At 34.7% G+C, this 19,769-nt stretch overlaps 1 protein-coding gene across 1 annotated transcript; it reads left to right on the top strand.

Moving 5' to 3' along the window:
• The first annotated feature begins 358 nt into the window (after nucleotides 1–358).
• LOC147070874 (acyloxyacyl hydrolase-like) lies at nucleotides 359–19,400 on the top strand. Its single transcript, XM_085948999.1, has 12 exons — nucleotides 359–549; nucleotides 3,889–4,045; nucleotides 5,601–5,736; nucleotides 7,459–7,724; nucleotides 8,652–8,743; nucleotides 10,364–10,527; nucleotides 11,363–11,467; nucleotides 12,659–12,849; nucleotides 14,116–14,288; nucleotides 14,896–15,014; nucleotides 15,685–15,858; nucleotides 19,194–19,400. Exons 1-12 carry the CDS (start codon nucleotides 447–449, stop codon nucleotides 19,314–19,316), a joined length of 1,803 nt encoding a protein of 600 aa, XP_085805125.1. The 5' UTR covers nucleotides 359–446; the 3' UTR covers nucleotides 19,317–19,400.
• Nucleotides 19,401–19,769: the final 369 nt, after the last annotated feature.

The following is a 19,769-nucleotide window of genomic DNA, read 5'->3' as shown; positions in this document are numbered from 1 at the left end:
TTTTCACTATATATACTTAAAAAACTTATTTAATATAAAAAAATTCCATTTTATTGTTCAAATTAAATATATTTAATGAATATTGTTGGCCGCTTTTTGTAAAGCTATTATCTTGTGCGTTGTATAAATAGACAACGATATTTTGATGTAAATTAATTATAGTTTTATTTGTCAACATTATAATATATCTGGTCAATTTAGAAATGATTCAGTAAACAAAAAATACTCGTTTTGAGTATTTTTTTAATTTCAGGTTAAAGTTTATATTATTACCTAATATTTCTGTTGGTTTGTTTCTGTCATTGAGGAGAATAATATCATTTATCTGGCAACCCGGCTTGACGCTTAATTTTAAACTACTGTCAATAGTGTCAAACTAATTCTATTATCCCATAATCCATCAATATTCATTAGATCGACTCAAACTTTTGACATTGGCAACGAAGATGCGTCTAAAAAACAATCAATTACTTTTATTTGTAGTAATTTTTAGTATATGCATAATAAATTGTGATGGCAGAGGTGTAAATGGTGGATTAAGTTGTGCAGGTAAGATTTCTATTTTCCTTTCACCACATTGAATTTATCCATTTTTTTTATTAACATTACGAATGCTTCCTCTACCGTATAATTTATTCCTTAACAATAACTGTACATATCGTGTATAATCATTAAAATAAAGTTGTAATAATGATATAGGTACTTAAATATTATTCTTTCATTATTGTTTTTATTAATCTTTATTTTCTAATGGGATGGTTTTAAATAAAATATCTCGTGGCTCTGTCAGTAGTCAGCCTTGCTTATAATATATTATGAGACTCCATTTTTAATTATAAATAACATACAACTACAGAAGGATGTGTGAGTGAATCTATGACATTTGTTAGATAGTGTAGTGCACTCAGTGTTGAAACAAATCAATGATTCTATACATAAACATTGCAAAAATAATTTGCTATCTCTACAAATGCAGGTAGGTATCTTTATTGTTGACAGAAAGAAAATAAAATATTTTTATGTGCTAATAAATTGCCAATCATAAAATATTTACCTACTTAAGGACCAACGTGTTTTGTATAGGTCGAAAATAATTAAGAAGGTATCTTTGTAAGACAACTCTGGATAATTTATAGACTTTGTAGGATAGATGTTTATGTCAGTATGTCCTGTTTTTAATAAAAGGGTATTATTCTAAGTGTTTTTTCCCCATTCATCCTTTAAATTTGAGAATATACCCATATTCAGTTCACCAAAATGTCCATGGTTATAGCACTTTTTTATTTTTAAATAAGTGCTGTACACCTTAATTTTTATAAGTAAATAGATAATATTATATTAAACTATCATAAAAACATAATATATCATGTTAAATACGAAACCTTCCAATGTTGCAATTTCTACAAACTTACCGAGCAATTGAAAATTCCAATAGAAAGCTTAACGAATATATTTTTTACTAAGTTAAGATAGATATTTATCGTTTTCTGGAGTACCTTCATCCCAATCAGTTCAGTTAAATAAATATTTATTATACCATAACGTGTCTTTTCCAATAATAATAAAAAACGTTGAAAAACATTTTAGGTCTCAATAGACCATGACCACAATATGGAGTAAGTTCTGTATCTTTACCTTAGTCCAGATAATTGGGATTCTACTGAGTCATGTTCATAATAATTCAATTGTATGACTATCCTCTCTATTTTTATACTTACTCTGAGTATAAAACCAGTTTTTTTTTTTTGACCTCGTGGCGTTTAAATTTTTTTATTTGCATATATTATTTTCCTGCTAGTTTTTTATATATCTTTATGTAATTTTTGGCTATTCACTTATGTATGGTATTTTTTGTACTGCCTCCAACTTTATTTTAATCTGTAAATCTGACAAATTATTGAAATCTAATTATGACAATATTTAAATTCATTTTCTTGTATATATTCTCATTTTGTAACTTTACTATTCCAATCAAATGGGTAGAAAAAATGTGCTGACTAACGTTTGGAGTCTTAGAGTCGTTTCACACAAGACACCAGTGTCTCGAGAGGCTGCATTTACACATAAATGAATGGGCGCGTTCAGACGGAGACACCACCCCAAGACGCTTTTTTATTAACGCAGCCAGTTTTTATGTCTCCATTGTTTGTATTTCTAATTTATGACGCGAAAATATGCATTGACTCATTCGCTACTGAGGCTTTCATATAAATAAAATAATAAAGGAAATGTAGGACACGCAACTTTGGCTCTGACGTCAGAGTCTTTGACATCATCGTTTTGACATCCAAGTGTCACTGACGAATATGGGAGAAGCATCGCAAAATAATTTAATTGCCATGGCTTATAAATAAACAGTCTGAAGTTTAGATAAAAGCATTATACTTAATATTCACAGAAATATATCTTTCAAAGAGAATCATATTTTGTTTTATTTATAAGATTTTTACATAAAATAGTGTCCAAAGAAACCGTGCAGTTTTTGTGTTTCACTGAAGTTTCTTAAGTATAATTCTGTTTTTTATAATATCATTTTTAACACAATCATAAATGATACAAAATTTGTCATTAAAATGTGACAACTTAATAAAAAAATAAATTCCAAATCATTGCGTAAAGTAATTATTGTAAACTACAACATAATTACATATAGTATAAGATAATGCTAGACAAACTTGATGATAAGAGAGTTTTTACAAAACATTACTATGCTGTAAGAATAATAATATGTTGTTCTTGAAATTCTTGTAATAAGTATTACATCAGAATAATTTTATCAATAATGATTTTCTTTGACGTCCTCACAATAAAATTTTACTGAGTTAAATACGTATTGAACAATTGAAAAGTAAAGAATTTAAAGAAACCCCTTTCTTTATAGAGATATAGATGAAGCCTGCAATGGACGAGTTGTTATATGTTTGCTTATGATGTCTCGGGTCTGGCAAATTAACATTTTGTTTTTCAATGCGTATTTGGACATAATAGGTTGAGTAAGTGGCTAACATCAATTTCTTATGAAAAATCTGTTAAGAAACCTCTTTGTGAGGCAGCCAAAATCTATATCGGATTGACATGAACAACAGACAGAGAAGATGGTCCATATCTGAAAAATTGAGATGAAAGATGTTGAATCAATATATTTAAAAAAAAATGTAAATTTTTCAAATATGCATTGTCCATTGATAATCTTCTATGCATGAACAATAATATCGTATGTATGTTGTTCATGCCTGAATGTAATAGATGGAATTTGACGGCAACCTCGTGGATGTAAATATCCTAATTATCTGCCGTCCGTTATGTATGCTGACCGTCTTGTATGCTGACCAATATCTAACCCGAAGACCCAGAAGATGTTGATAAATCTTTCTTCTATGATGGAACCTAAAATACGAAATTTAAGCAAAAAAAGACCACTGGTCCACTGATTAAGTTAGCTACAAGTGACTCTACATTGCAGGTTTATTTGCAGAGCACTTCACACTATTGCCATGACATTTATTTGTTCATTTTCAGGGCGTATAAAAAGATAATCCATCACAGTATTTAATTGAGAAATCATGTAAAATATGTGTAAAACCGTTTACAACAGTAAGTAACCACAATGAATATAAAAAGTGACTGCCATTGCTTGAGTAAGAAAATCGGAATGGCAACTGAGCGATCTTAATATTTGTGGAGTTTACCGATTTAACCATGCTTTATGCGTTTGCAAAATAATTTCAAATGAACAAACAGAAATAACGTATAAGACTCCTTCTATTTATAGTCAAAATTCTTTGGCGTAAGCTAACCCAATAACTTACACAGTCAGCCTCCACTCATCAACACCTGACCAATCATCAGTGCAGCGTGTAAAACAATATTTTGTATTTCTTATTTCAGTGTGTACTGTGGTAACTGGGCTGATTCAGGGAGAAGCTTACCTTAAAGGTGTCTCCATCTACAATGCCGCCAGAAACCTTTGCAAGAAGTTGCCGATCAAAATTCAGCAGCCGTGCTATGCAACCGTGGAAAAGCTCGCTCCGTTCTTAATGGACAAGTAAGATAATACACAATATCCTGTTGATTTAGTAATGTTTCTTCATAATCTATCTTATCTTAGTGATTATATCAATAATATTACTAACAAGCAATTAATAATTATTATTATTGACATAATATTCTTGTCAATAATAATTATTTTGTAATATATAAGTCAATGTTTCTCTTATAACTTTTTAAAGTCACGGCACTTGAGAGAACTTGTGACAGTATTTGTCATTGCTTTTATAGTTACATACCTACCTAGGTTTAAGTAAGCAGGCCTATGGCGGCTCTCATTGTCCAGTCTGTAAGATGCTGGCCTTTCATCCAGGGACTCAGGGTTGAACTTCCGGTAGGTCACAGTATATTTATGTGATTTTCTCAAAGCCTACGTGTTTGTTTTTGTTTCACTTCTATTACTGATAACACTATTTTTTAACTACTGTCATTAGGCCTGTTGTAGTCAGGGAATTGAAATACGTAACGGGTAAGGCGATAGCAGGTAACCGGCTCGAGTAAAGAAAATCCGTGTTAAACTTACACACGTGTCAAGAATACGTTTTACGTCGAATACTGAAAACTGCTCTCGGTTTATGCATTTACGCTCATTTAATGTTGGTGTATTACAGACACTATTACACGTGCATAATGCGTGCTTGATTTTCGTAGGACACTCACACATTCAAAAGCCTGCTTCAACATGCGGCGTATTGAATATAGCCTATCGGTATTCTATTTATTATCTGTTCTGTGGTTGTAGTATTATAGAAATATATAATATTTATTATGACAATTAATATGTAAAGATAGGAACCCTCAGTATTAAAAATATAATTAAGACTTAATTAGCCAGCCCAACTAGTGAGTGCCTCTCAAGTTTAGTGGCCGAGACAGCAAATAAGCATAAAAGATAATGTGGTCTTTTTTTGGTTACACTTTACGTGTCAAAGGCAATGGAAGAGATATTCTTCATACTTAATAAATGTAATCAAATATAAAATATTCAATTTAATATGAAAAAAATTAACCTATGTTGTTTTTTAGCCGCCATCTTGGTATTTTATGGACTTCCAATCACAAAATTTCAAATTTAACTTCAAATTAGTATTCAACACCATAAAATGCATGTTCAAACTGAAAATCAATCTAATTAGACGGTAATTATAGAATATTGAAATTTTCTCCGCCATTTTGGAATATAAGGGTACATTTTGAAGTAACTCAATATCTTAAAAATAACCTTTACTTATTCATTATGCCAAACATGCTTTTATTCAAAAGTGCACAATTTTCAGCTATGCCTCTGGACCATAGCCAATAAAGCCTGAATTGCAATAAAGAAAGCAACATGGACATTCAAAGAATCTTATAACTACACCTAAATTATGTAAAAATATATAAATCTTATACTATTCTCAACTAACTTGCAGCTAACTTTTAATTATAAGACTGTAAGACAAATAGCTAGAAGCTGGTTTCGCCCAACTCCTGAAAGGGGTCCTTTTTTGTTGGTGTCAGTATGTTTCTGAGGTAATTCCAAATTATGTATAATCAGTCAATTGATGTTTCAGGCAAGTTTTGGATCTTTTCACTCCTGATGCATTTTGCTATGCGTCCCGATCGTGCCACATACCGGAAGGTGGGTCGTTCTGTCATCTGTTTCCACTACCGCACACTTCGTTTCTGAAGACTCATCTGCGACTATCGGTACGTAAGATTAAACAGAATATTTTCTTCACGCAGAGTTTCTTTTCATTCCGTCCTAAAATGATCCTTTGGAAACCAACATTAATAACGAGTGGTCGGAAAACGGTACAAGGACTTCTCTTTCATGACTTTTATCCGAGATATGGCCACATTCTATCCTCGTCTCGTTGATACGAAAATAGTAGGGAGTGGTGAAAGAAAAAGACAGTTATTTATATTTTGACATCATTCCGATATATTTATACAAAATTATTTTACACTAGGTGAAAAGCCCATCCAAGGATGTATAAAAAATTATTTTGAGCTTAATTTAGGATGAAGGGCGCCAAAGTCATTTCTATCACTAGCATGGGTACACAAGCTGATCTTGCAATACTATGTCATAAAACATAACATATCCGCGGTTATAATATGCAAGAAAATGTCAAGGGTTGCTATGGCAAACGGGCGTTAGCGATGTGAAAATGGTGTCAGATTATTTAGAATGTCATCTTCTTTTTCTTTCGACCATGTCCGATCCTAATAGGATCATATGGGCCTCCACAGAGTGGAGATTTGTATTGACAGATTTTTTTTCTTTTTACGAGAAATGGATGTCAGCCAATTGCTCAACCTATTAGGTCCATACTCTGACTCACACACAAATTGAAAAACAATATGTGTACTTGCCAGACCCAGGATTCGAACCTCGGACCCTCGACTCTATAGGCCGGCGTTTAAGCCACGCGACCATCGTGGGTGTCTGTCATCTTCAGTGTCCCAAAAGTGTGTCAGCAAGAATTATTTTGTGACGAAGTTACAAAATAACTTGGTAGGGTTAGTGAAACATATATCTTCTTTGGCAACCAACTCTTGCAGTACACCTCCCTATCCTCAGCCAGTCGTATCAGATCACCAACACCTTGGCCATTAAGCCACTTTCAGAGGTTCCGTAGCCAAGAAAATCTCTTTCTACCTACATTTCTGCTGCCCTCTGCCTTCCACTGCAATATATGTTGGAGTTAATCATACTTCTCATTGCCGAAAAATATATCCGAAGGATGCAGCTTTTTTGCACTTGATAGTAGCTATTGGCTCGTCTTAAAACCTTCTCGTTGGTGATTATCCCCATCTCAAAAGCATCCAGTCATTTTATTGTCGGTTCCTACAATATCCAGTACGGTTATGGTGTAGCATCCGATTGCCCAGAGCTATGTCTCGAATGCAGCTGAGATGTCTCATTTTTTCAAAAATAATTCTTGCTCTCTATAATCATTTATTGCCGGTATATCTTGGTTGTAATCTCATGGTCTGGGCTGCAGTCCTCGTGTAGACGGTAACCAAAGTATTTTACATGCTCCACCCTCTGTACGGGCCTGTAGAATTTTTGTTTACTGACAACCATAAAGTCGATTCGTATGTCTTACTGATGGCGTTAACATCAGTCAGTAAACATTATCGGTCATCAGCATAATGAAGATTAATATAATGTATGGTGAAACCAACAAAATTCTTATTTTATTGCCCTTTTGTTAAGTTGCAAGTTGTCACTAACGCCTTTTTGGCTTAGCAAAAATGATGACCTATGAGAGATGTTCTTTGTTAAAACAGAATTATTCTATTTTTATACCTCGAATGCCATTTATAAGAATAAATTCACTTCAAATGTGTAAGCCAATTACATACATACGTATTGGCATAATCCAATTACGGTAATAATAGATTTCTACTTTTTATTTCTAGGATAAGATGAATGAATACGGTATACACGATTTGCTTCAAACAATCAATAAGCATGAATTAAAAGATGGTACTGATAATAATGATGTCGATTCGGAATTCTATCGACAAAAATTAAATCCATATAAGATAGATGACAGGGTATCTTTTGATTATTGTGATCTCCCGCTGTTTAAAGAAGTGTGCGATGTCTTTAGCGGAACCTTTGAAGACCTATTGCCGGCCGTTGATTTGGACAAAGACGGATTCAGCATTATAAACTCGGCACGGTAAGATGTTTATTAAAAGAATCATTTTCTCCTCTTATTTTGTGGTTATAATAAGTGTTTTATACGAGATTTTCTTCCTTTTTACAATGTCTGATCCTTCAGTCAAGCATATTGAAAAATGTCACTTGTCAGTCTTCTTGTGTCTTCCCAGGTCACCCTAACATCCCATAGCTTCACCATATACAACTTGTCGAAGATATTTAGCAGTCTTTCAAGATACTGGAAACCAGTTGATTTGAAGAAGAGACAGACTAGGTTGGGTTGAGACTCTCTTGACACATCCGTAGCATATTGCTGAATTTGGTCAATCATTAAATCTTCTCATTAGATATGACAAAATGTTTTTTTTCAATATATGTGGCCGCGCAGCATAAGCGTTGGACTATCATGCCGTGGGTCCCAGGTTCGAATCCTGGGTCTGGCAAATACACATATTGTTTTTCAATATGTGTGTGAGTCAGGGTATGGGCCTAATAGGTTGAGCAAGTGGCTGACATCCATTTCTCGTAAAAAAAAAAAATCTGTTAATACAAACCTCTACTCTGTGGAGGCCCATATGATCATATTAGGATCGGACATGGTCGGGGGTAGGGACCCAATGGAAAAAGCGGTTGTCTAATTACCATTCCTCCTGAAAAAATTTCCCTGCTCTGTGGAAGTGCTCCATTTTCTAGTGACAACTTAACGAATTTAAGTTACACCCTGTTACGCTTTAGTGTCAGAGTATAAGGCAAGCACAAGTTCATGGCTTTTCCTTCGGTCTGGCCCCTCCTGCCATGTCATACCTGCAGCGTGTATATCGCTCTCGTAGCAGTCGCTAATAATAATATTTTATATTTTGCACCGTATTTCTTAAATATGAAATATATTTACATATTTCTTTATTTGGGGAATAATTTAATGAGTATTAAATACTTTTGTTTGCAGAGGGTCAAATTGGCGAGGCAAAGACTGCAATGATGTGGTTTCAAACATTTATCCCGGAGCCCAAACACATTTTCTCGACTCCAAGTTGGACTGTAAGTGGCATTCACGTATACCTGCGATATAAGGGGGGACATGCTCGTCGAAGGTCAAAATTGAGTTTTTATTGTATTTTCAAACCATGATCCTGGACACTCCTTAAACGTTGTAGATAATCTATTTATATAATTTTGAAGCTTTATTATCCTTTATAGTTATTTTAAACATTTGATGACTGCATAAAGTATTTTTGTTACATAAAATAGTATTCTTTTAAACCTCTCGCTATAATGTTTTAGAATATAGTCATATTTCGGTACATAACTGTGCAGTGGTGTTAAGATTTTTTACATTTATTAATTTTTAAACGCATTTATAAAACCATTAGCATAATTTATTGCGAGATAATTTTTGTAAAATATTCACGATAAAAAATTATATTGATAATCTCTGTGATCCCAAATTTGACAAGAATTAGGCATTTTATTATTCAAAAAATCGGCAAGATTAACACATTTGAAGATGATTTTAAAGATATTTATTATAAGCTATGTCCTTGACCATTCAAGTGTGATAAACATCTTATGAATAATGATTGCTTTATAATAATTATTGACCTAAGAATAAGGTAGTGTTTTTTTGAAATACGCCATTTCTTTTGTCATTCCCCAGTGGTTAAGCTACAACATACGGCCGTAGCCATAAATTGACAAACTATAATTGAAGTAGGGAGTAAAATGATATTGACGCGCGTGTTTGAACATGTACCTAACCGAATTTTTTTTTATTTTTTTTTAAACGGTACATGTTCAAACACGCGCGTCAATATCATTTTACTCCCTACTTCAATTATAGTTTGTCAATTTATGGCTACGGCCGTATGTTGTAGCTTAACTACTGGGGAATGACAACAGAAATAGCGTATTTCAAAAAAACACTACCTTATTCTTAGGTCAATAATTATTATAAAGCAATCATTATTCATAAGATGTTTATCACACTTGAATGGTCAAGGACATAGCTTATAATAAATACCTTTAGAATCATCTTCAAATGTGTTAATCTTGCCGATTTTTTGAATACTAAAATGCCTAATTCTTGTCAAATTTGGGATCACAGAGATTATCAATATAATTTTTTATCGTGAATATTTTACAAAAATTATCTCGTAATAAATTATGCTAATGGTTTTATAAATGCGTTTAAAAATTAATAAATGTAAAAAATCTTAACACCACTGCACAGTTATGTACCGAAATATGACTATATTCTAAAACATTAGAGCGAGAGGTTTAAAAGAATACTATTTTATGTAACAAAAATACTTTATGCAGTCATCAAATGTTTACAATAACTATAAAGGATAATAAGGCTTCAAAATTATATAAATAGATTATCTACAACGTTTAAGGAATGTCCAGGATCATGGTTTGAAAATACAATAAAAACTCAATTTTGACCTTCGACGAGCATGTCCCCCCATAATCATTGTAAATATGTCATTGTTATAAATGAGGGTTGGTTATCTGCTCATTTCATCAGTGTCAACATATTGATACCAGATGAAGGTCTTCCGCATCCGCTTTTTTGGTCATGTCATGACAATCACAGTCTGCCATCTTCGCCTAAGCGCGAAGAAGGCCGGTGATAATATAATGTTACGAATTCTTTTTTAGCCGACTGCAATGGAATCAGCGGAGTTGACGCTGAAACAGGCCGGCCCTGGGAGGACATCTTATGCGGAGGAACTAACTCCAAAGGCCTCATCTACATTGGTGACTCAGTGGGTGCTCACTTCCACTTCCCCGAAGTCTGGATGAATCCAAATAAACAGTCAAAGGTAAGATTGTTGGTAAGCTGTACTTGCAGATCATTGACTAACTTATGGATACTGCCTTAGATACAAATCTGAAATGAGACGTAAATAAGACAATTGAGACATACGCGGTAGGTATGCAGTCTTATTGCAATGATGTGCATTGTATTTATTTTGCTTATTGCAATATTTAAAAGAACATGTGCAAGCATGTTAGCACAATTAATCAATGTTATATAGGGAATGGGACAACTGGGCGCCAGGACAATTGGGTGCCGCACTGTCGAATGAAATAAATAGATGTTCGTTACGATTTTATACAGAAAGTAGACGAGGAATTTTAATTAGTTTATATCTACTACTTAGAAGTTTTAATTCATTTTGCTTTTGACATAATGTTTTTTATTGCGGGTTGAGAATTATCATGCCTGAGGATTTATATAAAAGTAAAACAACTCTCTTCTCGTTGGAACTTAAACATAATAATATGCACAATTAAATCATTATTTACTTGTTCATATTTAAATTCCTACCAAGTATTAAATAATAATTTAAATATAATTCATAATATTAAATATATATTTTAAAAGTACATATAATTCACAAACGTATATTTACTTTCGAATTTCATCTGGTTGCGTGGCGCCCAGTTGTCCCGGCGCCGAATCGTCTTAGACCCGTTATAAAGAGTCGAATACGAATTTGCAATATGCACCTTTATTACAATGTAAGTCGAGTTAATTTTTTAGCCACATACATAATATTATCTTCACGAAAAAGCGGCATCACATATAGCGCAACAGGCATTTAGGAAAGCAATTTTTTAATGTACCATTTCATTATGACTGATTTGTTTCAGAGTAGCTTTGGAACGATCCTTGATACTCTACTGAACAGCATGGACTGGCCGGAGCTGGGCTTCGTCAGTGGCTATGAGAACTCGACTCATCCCGATCTGATTCAGGTAACTGCTAACCAAATAACATCATATTATATCTATGTCATTATTCTGCGTTCCTACAATCATCAAAAACTTGAAACCACATCTTCTGACATCACCAGTAGTCTTTGAAACTTCGATTGAGCCTGCCAGAGAGCTTGAACTGAGGGGCAGTTATGAATTTTCAGTATAATAACACTAATCGATTCATTTTTTTCCAGTTTATTCGTTTATGTATTTGTAAACATTTTGCCTTTTTAAATTTATAAACTTGAGTGAGAAATGGAGGAACGGCAGTGTACGGACAAAAATAAACTGAGGACTCAAACTTCATACGATCGAGACAAAGATGAAAACAATTAGGCGTTCTGAAAGCGGTGAATCTTTGCTTTAGTCGGCTGTAGCCTACGATATGTTTAAATTTGAAAGTATAATTAAGGAATACGTTCAAAGATTGTCTCCAAAAGACACCCCACTCTGATGGATGAAATGGAGAGATCTTTATTATCATGAATATATGATCAACACATGTCCCTCAATTATTCAAAGATTCTAACATGGAATTTCAAGCGAATAAAGGCGGCTTGTTTCGACAATCTTAAACGGATGTATTCTTTACAATTTATTAAATTCACTGGAGAAACTGCCGGTGCAGATAAAGATACTGCAAATGAATTTATTTCCTCATTGTCCAAAATATTTTTAAATAGGTACACTTTTAGATATATTTTACATTATGTAGGTACTCTACTTTTGATAATTCAACCAATTATGTACAATAGTAGAGGACCGCCTGTACCTATATAATTTTACATTTTCCAAAATTGAAAGCATGGCACGAGTCTTCTGTGAAGTTCCAATTATTGTAAAAACATTATTTTGAAGTCAATGACAGATGAACAGACAGAAGAAGTAAAAATAGCCTTGTTGTCAATTAGGCAGGGTTTAATTGAATTTTAAAAATTAACCAGCACCATCCACAATGTGTAGTCTTAGTTCAATGAAAACAAAAACGTATAACTGACAAAGTTTAGAGCGCACTATTTATGTCGGATCTTAACAGCCTACCTCCACCCTTCATCATTGGTAGATCTACATTAGGCTTTTGGCTTCGTCTATATTCGTAATATTATTCAAAACATACTTGCCTTGACATCTTTCATGCAAAATAGTTTAAAATGCCTTGAGCTAAGGAATGTTATATCTTTGGTTCAGGGCACAACAGACTCGATATATCTCCGTCTCCGAGAGCACAATCGCTGCATGCACCGCGACTACCAGAACATGGCGCAGAACGGCGCTAACTCTACTTGCGCCATGCCACAGGTCAACGCCATCTCCCGCATCCCCTCCGATAAGCCTGCCATCCTCATCTATGGCATGATGGGAAACGACGTTTGTAATCGGTAATAACAATAAAAAATAGATAAACATGGGTCAAAATTATAGAAACAATTCAAAATTTGCCTATCTGTACTATATTGAGTAATTCTTACTTAGACAATAATACTATTTAATGCCCACGATGGTCTAGCAGTTACGCGTCAGGTTTTAATGTCATAATGGTGTAAGGCACTTCCTTAGCATCTGGGGGCTGCAGGTTTCGTTTCCCAGTGAGGTCACAATAGATTATGTGATTTTCTCAAAGCTAGAATGTTTCACGTAAGTATACTACTGTACTACTGTCTGGGCCTCATGGTTTGTAGTAGTGTTAAAACAAGAATTATATATATATTACAATTATTAGATTAACTGCGAAGGTATAATTAAGTATTGGATATAATATGGCAAAATGTTTGCTTCTGACACCGTAGGTCGTGGAATCGAATCTCAATTCTGATAAATTCACAAGTTGTTTTTTTATTGGATCCCAAAAATGAACTTGATAAGTCAGGCGATTGACTAACAATTATCTCTTTTAAGAATTATTTCTTAATAAACTCCTTTAGAAGGCAGCCAAGCACCACGCCTTATTGTAGAACCAACGGTGATGATTATGTCATAATTGAGGCGTCTAATTCCAAAAAGCGATAAGTCTACATTTGGTCAAAATCGAGAAAAAAATACGCACATATTCTTTGTATAATTTTGTATCTATGTGATCTGTAAATTCCAAAACGCGACATAACCCTACGAAAAAAAATATTTTAAGTCTCGATTTATTACAAAAAGCGCCAAGTCCGTGTTTCATATTATTTAAAGCTTGGTTGATTTCGCGCCTGTTTAAGTCAACCAATAAGGGAACGTTTAATATTGAAAAGGGTGTCTCCCATGCTGTAGCATCTGGTAAACTCATGACAGTGCCACGGAAATATGTGCCTTATGCGGAGTTAATTTAAAAAGTGAACTACAAATAGCGCTACGTCCAATTTTATTTTGCCTATATTTATTATATTTAAGAGTTTATCGGCTGAAACAAATTGCCATTTGATTCTAATTTCGACATAGAATACAACAGAAAAAATAATCTCACGTTAAAACAAATAATTGAAGCTTGAAACATAAAAACGTCATTTCCCGAAAATATTGAATTGTGGACTTGTCGCTTTTTGTAATTAGACGCCTCAATTATTGTCATACATATTATGTATGAGGCTGTGATTATATGCTCCATTTAGAGAGTAGAAATGCTAGAAAGAAACGAGACAAAAATACTTTATTTTTCATTGCAGCTTCAAAGACACTATCGATAATATGACAACACCGAAAACATTCCATGATAAAGTGATGGAAGTCCTCAGGGCACTGGATCGGAAGTTACCTCGGTACAGCCATGTGGTCCTTATTTCTCTGGTGGACGCCAGTTTTATTTATCCTGCCATGGCCAATCGGATTCATCCACTTGGTAAGTTATACTAATATAACATTATACTAATATGTACTGATTATTCTATGTTGGTGACGTAACAATTCAGTTTTGATAGCCAGTTGCAAGTGGTTCTACCATTTTCTATACTCTGGTTATTTGTGTACATGCACATGGCACCAATTGGAGGAGAAGATATAATGCTGAGCTCTACGGGCTGGGCTGTACGAAGATTGCAGCGCAGTTCAATCAATTAAGATTGTGAGACTGCGATGGCTAGGTCATGTGCACCGTATGAATAACAATGAACCGGCAAAGAGAGTGATGTCCAGCAATCCAATAGGACGTAGAAGAAGAGGGAGGCCAAAGATTCGCTGGTTGGATGGAGCTGCCAGTGACTGCCGTATTCTGGGGGTACCATATTGGAAAGCGGCCACACTGGATAGGGACAGGTGGAGGGAGCTGTTGGAGGAGGCCAGGACCCACACCGGGTTGTCGCGCCCCTGATATTGATGGTTATTTGTGTACATGACATTTGTTAATAGATAATTATAATATGCATGTTTTTTCCTTAAAATTGCCCCGAAATCTGATGAAGTTTTTGTGCTTTTGAAACAATTTCAGAGGGTTGATATTTTGATTCCAGGATCTGTGCTCAACAATATTCGATACGAGGACATGTACTCCTGGTTCAACTGCATGCAGATAGGACCATGCACCGGATGGATGAACAGTAATGCCACTCTCAGAAATATTACAACGCAGGTAAGTAATTAAATTTACATTAGTGCCAACTGCATAATAATAATGTAAACACATCAACAGGCAGAGATTTAAAATTTTAAAAGTCCATTATTTGGTTTTTGTTGTATATACTAGACAGCTGAACTCCGATGCAGTGATCCCATATTATCCCACTTATTTACTTTGAATGTAATATTTTTTCAAAATTCATATAATATTAACTAATAAATTTCATGATTCCAGGATTCTCAATTTTGAAATCAATAAATCAATGAAAATTCCAGGATTGCAAACTATACTCAGTGCTCAGTCAGTATTATCTTATGACCCTATGCATAGTCATATTTGTATAGTTAAGTAGGCTTATGTGTTACTTGCAATGGGAACACATCTACGGAAAATAATTCCCATTCCATGTAACACAGTGGCGAAGGATGGGGGTAGGTTGTTAAGATTCTGTGTGTGACTGACAAAGTTTAGTGTGTACTATTTATATCTGATCTTAATAGCCTACCTCCACCATTCGCCACTGGTAACATATAAACCCACTTATTTACATGAGTATGACTAAGCATAAAGCCTTGAATTCATTTTTCCTTCATGAACACTGTATGCATTATTTTCTTTTTTGAAATAGTGGTTTTAACCATCCTAGAATTAAAATATGATACAAGCATCCATTTCATTTCAGAAAGCTGCCGAACTGTCATTAATATTGAAGGATATAGCGAAAAATAGCTCCTTCGAATCGTTTAAAGTCCATTACCTGCAGAATCCGTTCAACGTCATCCTCAAGTCGTGGGTAGATGCTGGAGGCCAAGTGTATGAACTCATCGACAATATTGACAGCCTCCATCCAAATCAGGTAAGCAAACCTCGGAGATAAAAACTTACTTCTATGTATCTCTGATTGAACACAATAATTCAAATAATTGGCGTGTTTTGTTCTCTTGTAAATAATGTAAGATCTTTTCTGCCATGAATGGCTAATAAAAGCCTAGGAATTATTAGCCTGGACAACATAGAACATTTTTTGTGTATATATGATTTTGAACAGGCACCGATAGGTTTGAAAGGTCCCTTACTATCACTGCGTGTTAAAAATATAGTATGTTACGAGGGTGGGTCAATAAGTCCTTAGAAAAGCCGACAGGTGGCGCGACTAGTACTGCAAGCGGTTTGTTTTCATGCAGCGGCACTACCGATTCAGTATGCTGCGAAGTTTCAATCAGATTGGTCGGGTTGTTGTGTGTTTCTCGTACATTTAAAAAAAAAATTTGCTTGTGGAAAATGGAAAAATGGAAAATGGAGAAAATTGAGCTTAGAGTTGTTATTAAACATTTTAATATAAAAGGGTTAACAGCAAAGGAAATAAAAAATGAGTTGGATTTAGTTCACGGCATATCTGCTCCTTCACTTGCAACTATTTATAACTGGTTAAATGAATTTAAACGTGGTCGTACATCAACAAAGGATGAACCACGCTCAGGACGTCCTGTAGAGGTGACTACACCAGAAATGATCAATAAAATCCACGATATGGTGTTAAGTGACCGAAGATTAAAGTTGAGTGAGATAATTGAGGTTACAGGGATCTCAAAAGGTAGCGTCATTTCTATTTTACATGACAAATTGGGCATGAAAAATATTTTTGCAAGATGGGTGCCGCGTTTGCTCACAGTCGACAATAAACGCAGTAGGGTGGTGGCCTCTAAAGCCCTGTTGTCGCTCATGCAACGCAATCCGGATGAATTTTTTCGTCGCTTTGTGACTGCAGATGAAACATGGATACACCACTATACTCCCGAGACGAAAGAACAGTCAAAGCAGTGGATTGCGAAGGCAAACCATGTCCAAAGAAGGCGAAAACCGTTAAATCAGCTGGTAAGGTTATGGCTACTGTATTTTGGGATGCACGTGAAATTATTTTCGTTGACTATTTGGAAAAAGGAAAAACAATAACAGGGGATTATTATGCATCTTTATTGGACCAGCTAAAAAACAAAATTGAAGAAAAACGGCCTCATTTAAACAGGAAAAAAATCCTCTTTCATCAGGACAATGCCCGTGTTCACACATGTTTACGATCAATGGCTAAAATTGAAGAATTGAAGTTCGAATTGGTCGACCACCCACCGTATTCGCCAGATTTAGCCCCCAGTGACTTTTTCCTTTTCCCAAACTTAAAAAAATGGCTAAGTGGACAACGTTTTTTTTCAAATGAAGAAGTCATCGATCGGACAAATGCTTATTTTGAGGACCTTCCGAAAACTTATTTTTCTGACGGTTTAAAAAAAATTGAGAAACGTCTAACCAAGTGTATTGAGCTCCAAGGAAATTATGTTGAGAAATAAAAAAAAAATACAAAAATAAAACCTGTTTTAATGCTTTTTTCTAAGGAATTATTGACCCACCCTCGTACCAGGATTTTTTTTGTTGCTTGATTTTTCACATCCAGATTGTAGAAAATAGCGTCTAGAACAATTCGGCGCTGCCAACTGGATGCTTGGACAACGGGCATCTGGGCACCGCACAGTACATATTATTGTACGTTATGACTTAAACAAGCAAGTCTAATATGTATCATCTGCCTATAATAATAAAGCAGGGTTTATGGTTTTTGCAAAGACAAGTGTCCAAGGTATGCTTTCACATTTCAATCTTGCACTGAACTGCAGTGATATTGTGCACTAATATTGGTTGATAGTCCACTAATGTGCTATTTAGAGTTGCTTGTCCACTTGCTGGTTTTAGTCATAACATAAGTGTTGTCACCTCCGAAAGGGGGGGGGGGGTAGGTATTGATGATGCGCTGGACCCCCCTGATGATGAATGAGTCATGCTCTACTGACTGAGCTAGCCGGGCTGGTAGGTACATTGGGTGTCATATTTCTGAGAATTTTTGCTAACCACAGAAATATTCAAGCAGACCTTTTCCAGGTACATGCTTTGAAAGGGACTGCATTTGCTGGGATTATCATTACTGCACTAAATTACAGCTTGCTTGTATGTTTAAAATTGAATAAGTATAAAATTTATAATGACGCTAGGTTTTACTTTGCTTGCTTCTAGAATTAATGTAGGTATAAAGAAAATGCAGGATTTTACATACATTAAGGGCTAGAATGATTTCATTAAATTTTGTAGAACTTGCAAAAGGGCAACTATAAATTTTCATACATCTAAGCTTACGGGCTAGAAATTTGCCTCGCAGTCGATCTGTTCATGTTTGCATGAATCAGCCCAATGATGATTCAGGCCTCATGGCCTTGGATCCTCTGAGGATGCCATGGTTTAGGCGGTATCAGTGTATTTCTTCGCGCGTTTCGTCCTTGTGTCCAATTGGTGGCGCCAAATCGTTAGAGAAATCTTTAGGTGGGGTTGAAACTCGAGGAATCTCAATCTGAAGTGTCTCTGTTAAGTGTAAACCATAATAGGCGAGTGTAATTCTTATATCTTCTGACTGATGTGGTTTTGAGGAGAAATGTTATCTCAGATGACATCGTACTTATGATGCAGTTGAAGGCATTTGGCCAAGGCCGTTTATAGTCAGGTAGCGGCACTAAATTGTGAGCTCTGACGGTAGTGCTAGTTATTGCTTAACTTCTAATGCAGTGTGGTATCATGTTTGCAGTATATGAAGATTTTCAACTGCACATTTTGTTCATATTAATTTAATGTATTGCCAATCATATTCCATTTAACCGATTCTATGCCTTCGGCAAGTTTTCTCACTCTATGAGGCCGTGATCGACAGGCCACACATACAAATTTCGCGAGTTATCTTGTTTGACTTTAAACTCAAATTACTAGCCACTGTCGATTGGCATAATCTAAAAAAATAAACCACAGTGACATCTGTTTGAATAATAATTAAATGAAATATTAAGCCACAAATTATCGGTATTATTAGCTTCGCTCTACATTCAACGTGTCGTTAAAAATCTGCGTCCTGTCAGATATTGCTATAGTAATATCGCGAGGCATAGAAAAGGTTAAAGTATAAGCAATAACAAGCACTACGATCAAAATTCAGTTTCATAAAGTGGGCATCTGTAAGATTGATTAAATAGATATGTAAAGTAAAAAAAATTAATGTGGGAGACTTTGTATTGGGCTGATGTTGCATGGATTATCTATCAGCAAACTGTCTTACAGTAACCACACTCTTGACATGGATATATTGATTTATTTTTTCAGTTGGCGCAACCGTTGATAGCTGCAGAATTGTGGGAGTCGCTGAAGAACATCGGAGTATTGGGAGACGAGAATCCACACAATCAGAAAATTATCGAACTCTTCGGAGAGCAAGGTGGACATTAATTTTATCAATGCTATTCGAAAGCATAGAATTATTATAAGAAATGTAAATTTATTGTATATTACATTAATTATTATAATGTAAACAAAGACCACTAATAAAACATATTTATTTTTATTATGAATGGGTGTTGTTATTTTCTGTTACCTGCCAACTAACTGATTTTCTTGCCAGATCTATCATTTTTCATTAGTCACTTAACTGCTAGGTAGCAGTATTTCTCAACCTTTTTACACCTGTGGACCACTGAACATAGGAGAAACATTTTGCGGACCATCAATACAGAATAAGAAATACTATTTATATGGGGGGTCCGGACCTGAGACTGTTGGCATTTCCCGTACTGTGACTATCTTTTTATAATTGTTTTTATTTAAAAAATTTAATCTTTAAGTTTTTATGATTGCTTAAATTTTAATAAATAATCCAACGGCCCAATTGTAGAATCATGGATC

This window comes from Rhyacophila brunnea, unplaced genomic scaffold (assembly GCF_057557595.1).
Source record: "Rhyacophila brunnea isolate RB1 unplaced genomic scaffold, BYU_Rbru_1.0 scaffold_21, whole genome shotgun sequence".
Taxonomy (NCBI): domain Eukaryota; kingdom Metazoa; phylum Arthropoda; class Insecta; order Trichoptera; family Rhyacophilidae; genus Rhyacophila; species Rhyacophila brunnea.
This window is presented reverse-complemented; position numbering and strand designations above follow the sequence as displayed.

Coding starts and splice junctions, on each gene's coding strand:
- LOC147070874 (XM_085948999.1), top strand. CDS start 447: ATGCGTCTAAAAAACAATCAATTACTTTTATTTGTAGTAATTTTTAGT. Junction 8,744..10,363: donor TCTCGACTCCAAGTTGGACT/GTAAGTGGCATT, acceptor ATTCTTTTTTAG/CCGACTGCAATGGAATCAGC. Junction 14,289..14,895: donor CAATCGGATTCATCCACTTG/GTAAGTTATACT, acceptor TTTTGATTCCAG/GATCTGTGCTCAACAATATT.